General features: G+C 46.4%; 1 protein-coding gene and 1 pseudogene across 1 annotated transcript; one reads left to right on the top strand and one right to left on the bottom strand.

Annotated features, from left to right (window-relative positions):
- Positions 1-325: 325 nt before the first annotated feature.
- Positions 326-1197, bottom strand: LOC125554894 (putative invertase inhibitor). The gene has a single exon (XM_048718277.2). The coding sequence runs from the start codon at positions 1166-1168 to the stop codon at positions 614-616; it is 555 nt and encodes a 184-aa protein (XP_048574234.2). The 5' UTR covers positions 1169-1197; the 3' UTR covers positions 326-613.
- A 572-nt stretch (positions 1198-1769) lies between these two features.
- On the top strand, positions 1770-2846 carry LOC125554895 (putative leucine-rich repeat receptor-like serine/threonine-protein kinase At2g24130 pseudogene; annotated as a pseudogene).
- Positions 2847-7686: the final 4840 nt, after the last annotated feature.

Consider the following 7686-nt stretch of genomic DNA (forward strand, 5'->3'; position numbering starts at 1 on the left):
CAAACCGTAGTTGCCGTATGTGATTAACTACTTGCCACATATGGTCAAAACAGTAGTTGCCATGTGTGTTTACCTAGTTGCCACGTGTGGTCCAATCATAGTTGACATGTATTGTTAATCACAGTTGCCATGTGTGTTTATCTGGTTGACATGTATGCGCAACTGCAGTTGCCGTGTAGCAAAGAATCACAGTTGCCATGTGTGTGTACCGAGTTGCCACGTTCGCGTAACTGCAGTTGCCGTGTAGCAGAGAATCACAGTTGCCGTGTGTGTGTACCGAGTTGCCACGTTCGCGTAACTGCAGTTGCCGTCCACAACATAGGAGTGTCGTGTGGGCGAAAAGCAGTTCGCCCACACACGCATGACCTCGGTGGTGGCTATGTGGGCAGAAACTAGTTCGCCACACAACGCAGCTGGCAAACAGCATGGTGCGGGCGTGTGGGCAAACTTTCCAACGCCCGCACACCAGCCCATCCTATGTGGCACAAAAAATCAACCTTTTCATGCCAAGATTCATGCAAAAGGCACTGGACGACGATCCAGGCGTGTGGGCGAGTTGGGAAACGTCCACACGTGTGGACGTTAGACTTTTCGAAAAGAAAAACAGAAGCATCTATGAGGTAACACGAATCAAGGCGACGGCGAGCTTTGCGAGCTGGAAAGCGTCGTCGTTCTCCACTGTCACCGGCGACGCCACGTTGCTCTTGCTGAAGCCACCCTGGCACTCCTTCGCTGCGGCCGCCGATTTCTCCAGGGACGAGGTCGCCTCGCTGAACTTCCCGTCCTTGACGGCCGCCGCACAGCCAGGCTGGCTCTGCAATATGCCGTCAAAAAGAGCCAGGCACGACCTGAGGGACCGCCTGGTGGCGTCCTCAGTCTTGCGGTCGCCATCGCCGAGAAGGCCATCAATCTTGGCCTTGGTACGGGTGGCGTTGGCCGTGAGGAGGTCGACTGTGACGACCGCAAGCTCTTGGTAGTTTCCACCGTTTGCGCTACGGGGGTCGGAGTGGAGGGTGTCCAGACAGAACTGGATGCCCACGTATTTACTGCCACCGCCGACGGTCTTGCATACGGGGAGCAAATTGTCAACAGGAGTATCCTGAGTGGCCGCAAAGAGGACGACAAAGAGCAAGAAGAGGACACTGCCGCTATTGAAGAAAGAGGCCATTGCCTGTATGGTTGATTATTCGAGAGGGATTCTTCTATGGTGGATTCGTAGGGTGACACCTAGGACGTCAGGCAACACGATTATTTATAATACACACTTTGGGTTGCCATTAATCACGCCCGGCAAGTTAATGATTTGATGGCGTGAATCTCTGATTGTAAAATTCAGAATTTCCATTTCTTCCGTTACTAATATACCCGACGAGTTAATAATTTGATAGCGTGAATCTGTGATCGTAATTCAGAATTTCCATTCCTTCCGCTACTTGATAAACGCGCATGAATGGCCTGATTATTAACCAAGGAAATCCCCTTTTCCTCGCTACAAAAGGGAACCGTTTGGCTAGCGTCACCACTACAATACATATATACTCCCTCCATTTCAGAATCGCACCTTGATCGGGTCCAACCTGTTAAGGTTCTTTTGTTTTAAGTGAGACGCACCATCATTGATTTGTTTCCTAATATACTTGCATGTAAAAATATCGATGTTTGAGATAGCGTCAATCATTTTAATTTTTCAAATTTGGTATGTCTCCATTTTATTCCTTTCTATAAATATACTAGTAGAATGCCTGTGCCCGTGCCCGTGCGTCACGCAGATGGTGCTCAGCAGCCGTGGGATCCGCGGCGTGCTCTCGCTGGTGCTGGGGCGGCTGTCTGTCCTCACAGTGCTTGATCTGTCCAGCAACGCGTTCGCCAGGGAGATCCCTGAGGAGATTGTCGTGCTATCGAGACTGGCGCAGCTGAGCCTGACGAACAACCTGCTCGAGGGCGCGATCCCCGCCGGCATCGGGCTCCTCCGGGAGCTCTACTACCTCGACCTCAGCACAACCAGCTCTTCGGCGGCATCCCAGAGACGCTGTTCTGCAACTGCTCCGCCCTGCAGTACATGGACCTCGCCAACAACTCGCTCGTCGCCGAGTGCCGCCTCCCCAGCTCCGTTATCTCCTCCTATGGTCTAATGAGCTGACCGGCCCGATCCCGCCGGCGCTGTCCAACTCCCCCATTCTCGAGTGGGTCGACTTCGAGTCCAACTACCTCGCCGGCGAGCTGCCGTCGCAGGTGTTCGACAGGTTGTCGTGGCTCCAATACCTCTACCTCTCCTACAACAACCTCTCCAGCCATGACGGCAACACCAACCTGGCTCCCTTCTTCCGCTCGCTCAGAAACTGCACTCGCCTGCAGGAGCTCGAGCTCGCTGGGAACGGCCTCGGCGCCAAACTGCCGTCGTTCATCGACGAGCTCTTGCGCAGCTTCCGGCAGACCCACCTCGAGGACAACACCATCTCGGGCTCCATCCCGCCCAACATCTCCGGCCTCGTCAACCTGACGTACCTAAACCTCTCCAAAAACCTCATCAACGGCTCCATCCCGCCGGACTTCTGGCGCATGCAACGGCTCGAGCAGTTGTACCTCTCCAACAACCTCCTCTCCGGTGGGATCCCTCGGTCCATCAATGAGCTCCCGCACCTCGGCCTCCTCGACCTCTCCGGCAATCGCCTCGCCAGCGCCATCCCAAAACGTTCTCCAACCTCACGCAACTCAGGAGGCTGATGCTCCACCACAAGCGCCTTGCCAGTGCCATTCCACCGAGCCTCGGCGAGTGCAACAACATCGAAATCCTCGACCTCTCCTACAATGGCCTCCAAGGCGAGATCCCAGCTTTCCCGACATGATTGTGCACAAACATAAATTAATTCATTAAAATTACCCTAGACCAAACGTCGAGGGCTGCTCAAATCATCATCGTTGTAGATGCTTGCATACGTCATGGTGTCCGGTGAGCTAGTTGTGCTGATTGGCTCGGAGGAGTATAAGGTTGTAAGTTGGTGCAGTTCCAAGCAGAGCATCGTGGCGGGATCTACATGCGAAGCAGAGTACATAGCTGCTTTGGAAGCAGCAAATGAAGGAGTCTGGATGAAGGAGTTCATATCCGATCTAGGTGTCATACCTAATGCATCGGGTCCAATGAAAATCTTTTGTGACAATACTGGTGCAATTGCCTTGGCAAAGGAATCCAGATTTCACAAGAGAACCAAGCACATCAAGAGACGCTTCAATTCCATCCGCGATCAAGTCAAGGACGGAGACATAGAGATTTGCAAAATACATATGGATCTGAATGTTGCAGACCCGTTGAATAAGCCTCTCTCACGAGCAAAACATGATCAGCACCAAGACTCCATGGGTGTTAGAATCATTACAATGTAATCTAGATTATTGACTCTAGTGCAAGTGGGAGACTTAAGGAAATATGCCCTAGAGGCAATAATAAAGTTGTTATTTATATTTCCTTATATCATGACGAATGTTTATTATTCATGCTAGAATTGTATTAACCGGAAACTTAGTACATGTGTGAATACATAGACAAACAGAGTGTCACTAGTATGCCTCTACTTGACTTGCTCGTTAATCAAAAATGGTTAAGTTTCCTAACCATAGACATGAGTTGTCATTTGATAAATGGGATCAAATCATTAGAGAATGATGTGATTGACATGACCCATCTGTTAGCTTAGCACTATGATCGTTTAGTTTATTTCTATTGCTTTCTTCATGACTTATACATGTTCCTATGACTATGAGATTATGCAACTCCTGAATACCGGAGGAACACTTAGTGTGCTATCAAACGTCACAACGTAACTGGATGATTATAAAGATGCTCTATAGGTGTCTCCGATGGTGTTTGTTGAGTTGGCATAGATTGAGATTAGGATTTGTCACTCTGATTGTCGCAGAAGTATCTCTGGGCCCTCTCGGTAATGCACATCACTATAAGTCTTGCAAGCAATGTGACAAATGAGTTAGTTGCGGGATGTTGCATTACGGAACGAGTAAAGAGACTTGCCGGTAACGAGATTGAACTAGGTATGATGATACCAACGGTCGAATCTCGGGCAAGTAACATAAACGATGACAAAGGGAACAATGTACGTTGTTATGCAGTTTGACCGATAAAGATCTTCGTAGAATATGTAGGAACCAATATGAGCATCCAGGTTCCGCTATTGGTTATTGACCGAAGATGAGTCTCGGTCATGTTTACATAGTTCTCGAACTCGTAGGGTCCGCACGCTTAATGTTCGACACTACTAGGAAAAGGCATGTTAGTGGCGCACCTATTTTCACCATTAATGGCGCACTATAGGTGCACCACTATCATCACACCACTAGTAACAAGGGGTGCGCCATTAGTATACCAGATAATAGTGACGCACCACATAGTGTGCCATTACTATGTCCAACGATGCGCCATTAATATCTGACTTAATAATGGCGCACCACATATCTGGTGCGCCATTACTAACAATTTTTTTCTATTTTTTCAGAAAATATTTTTTCAAAAAAAAGAAAATTCATTTTTTTCATTTTTTTCTTAATCTCGAGTCACTATGGCTTAATCTCGGGTCAATATGCTTAATCTCAAGTCAAATCACACTTCGTGGGGGTGCGCCATTAGTATACCAGATAATAGTGGCGCACCACATATCTGGTGCGCCATTACTAACATTTTTTTTCAATTTTTTTCAGAAAATTCATTTTTTTTCTTAATCTCAGGTCACTATGGCTTAATCTCGAGTCAATATGTTTAATCTCAAGTCAAATCACACTTCATGGTCAAACTTTCCGGAAGGTCACCCATCGTCACACTACTCCAGTCCGAGCACGCTTAACTTCGCAGTTCTATCCAACCACAGCACCAGCTCACTTAACAAGCACTTGTTGATATATCTATCATATCAATCCTATTAAACCTTGTTGATGTCTATGACTTTGTCCATGTTCATGAGTGTGATGAAATTTTGAAAAAATATTTCAAACTTCCCGATCATATTACGTTTCATATTTTGAACATTTTTTTAAAAGAAAAATCGAAACCATTTTTTTTCTGTTACTAGTGGCGCACCTAGCAAATGATGCGCCATTACTAAGTTTGATTTTTTTCATTTTCTCCCCTCTAGATTTTAAAAGCCCCGTATATTTCGTTATGTTAGGTTTTTTGGGATTTTGAAAATCTTCAACAGGGTTTCCCTAGTTGAATTCGGATGTAACTTTTCGAGTAGATGATTTTTCATATAAAAAAACTTTTTAATCTGAGTTCATATGCAAAAGTTATGCCAATTTTACTAAATTCCAGAGAGATTTTGCAAATAAAGTCGAAATTCATATTTGTAAATTTTTCCAACAACTAGACCACATATCACATGGGAAACTTATTTTCTTTTATTTTTTTGACATTTCCATTATTTTCTTTTATTTTTTTCTAAAACTGAAAAGGCGGTCCACGAGGGGGGTGCAAAGAAAGTCAGTAATGGCGCACCTTCACAAAGTGTGCCATTACTATGTGTATGACTTGGTCAAACCTTAGTCAAAGTTAGTAATGGCGCACTTTGTGTAGGTGCGCCATTACTAAGTTTGACATAGTAATGGCGCACCTATGCAAAGTGCGTCATTACTAAGTTTGACCAAGGTTTGACTCAGTCATACACATAGTAATGGCGCACTTTGTACAGGTGCGCCATTACTATGTCAACTAGTAATGGCGCACTATCCCCTGGTGCGTCACTGCTAACAATTTTTTTTATTTTTTTTCAAAACTAGTAATGGCGCACCACACACCAGGTGCGCCATTAGTAATATGTCAATAATGGCGTACCTGTATTTGGTGCGCCACTGCTATATAGCAGTGGCGCATCACATACATGGTGCGTCATTAATGTCCATATTAGCTATAGCCCTTTTTGTAGTAGTGCGATGATGATATGTATTGTGAGTTATATGATTTAATGTACCAGAGGTTGTTCGGAGTCCCGGATGTGATCACAGACATGACGAGGAGTCTCGAAATGGTTGAGACATAAAGATTGATATATTGGAAGGTTATGTTTGGACACCGGAAAGGTTACAGATAAGTTCGGGTATTTTCCGGAGTACCGGGGGGTTACCGGAACCCCCTGAGGGGTTAATGGGCCTTCATGGGCTTTAGTGGAAGAGAGGAGGAGGGGGCCAAGTGGCGGGGCGCCCCCCCAAGCCCAATCCGAATTGGGGAGGGGGCAGCCCTCCTTTCCTTCTCTCCCTCTTCCCTTTCCTTCCCCTCCTAGTTGGACTAGGAAAGGGGGGAACCTACTCCTAGTAGGAGTAGGATTCCCCCCCCCTTGGGGCTCACCCCATGAGGCCGGCCGACCCCCCTCCTCCACTCCTTTATATAAGGGGGAGGGGGCACCCCATAGACACACAAGTTCATCTCTTAGCCCTGTGTGGTGCCCCCTCCACAGTTTTTCACCTCGGTCATATTGCCGTAGTGCTTAGGCAAAACCCTGCGTCGGTAACTTCATCATCACCGTCAACACGGCGTCATGCTGACGAAACTCTCCCTTGGCCTCAGCTGGATCTAGAGTTCGAGGGACGTCACCGAGTTGAACTTGTGCAGATCGCGGAGGTGTCGTGCAGTCGGTACTTGATCGGTTGGATCGCGAAGACGTTCAACTACATCAACCGCATTACTTAACGCTTCCGCTTTCGGTCTATGAGGGTACATGGACACACTCTCCCTGATCATTGTTATGCTTCTCCTAGATAGATCTTGCGTGATCGTAGGCAAAATTTTAAAATACTACGTTCCCCGACAGTGGTATCAGAGCCAGGTCTATGCGTAGATGTTATATGCACGAGTATAACACAAAGGAGTTGTGGGCGTGGGTATATACATATTTCTTGTCGTCACTAGTTGTTTCTTGATTCGGTAGTATTGTTGGATGAAGCGGCCCGGACCGACATTACATGACCGCGTTCATGAGACTGGTTCTACCGATGTGCTTTGCACACAGGTGGCTGGCGGGTGTCAGTTTCTCCAACTTTAGTTGAATCGGATTCAATGAACAAGGTTCTTTCTAAAGATCAAAAAGCAATCGCTATACCGCGTTCTGGTTTTTTATGTCGTAGGTAAGAACGGTTCTTGCTAAGCCCGTAGCAGCCACGTAAAACTTACAACAACAAAGTAGAGGACGTCTAACTTGTTTTTGCAGGGCATGTTGTGATGTGATATGCTCAAGACGTGATGATATATAATTTGTTGTATGAGATGATCATGTTTTGTAATAGTTATCGGCAACTGACAGGATCCATATGGTTGTCGCTTTATTGTATAAAATGCAATCGCCATGTAATTGCTTTACTTTATCACTAAGCGGTAGCGATAGTCGTAGAAGCAATAGTTGGCGAAACGACAACAATGCTTCGATGGAGATCAAGGTGTCAAGCCGCTGACGATGGTGATCATGACGGTGCTTTGGAGATAGAGATCAAAGGCACAAGATGGTGATGGCCATATCATATCACTCATTTGATTGCATGTGATGTTTATCATGTATGCATCTTATTTTTCTTAGTACGGCGGTAGCATTATAAGATGATCTCTCACTAAATTTCAAGGTACAAATGTTCTATCTGAGTATGCACCATTGCTACAGTTCATCGTGCCGAGACACAACGTGATGATCGGGTGTGATA

This window comes from Triticum urartu, chromosome 4A (genome assembly GCF_056163025.1).
Source record: "Triticum urartu cultivar PI428250 chromosome 4A, HENAU_Tu73, whole genome shotgun sequence".
NCBI lineage: Eukaryota > Viridiplantae > Streptophyta > Magnoliopsida > Poales > Poaceae > Triticum > Triticum urartu.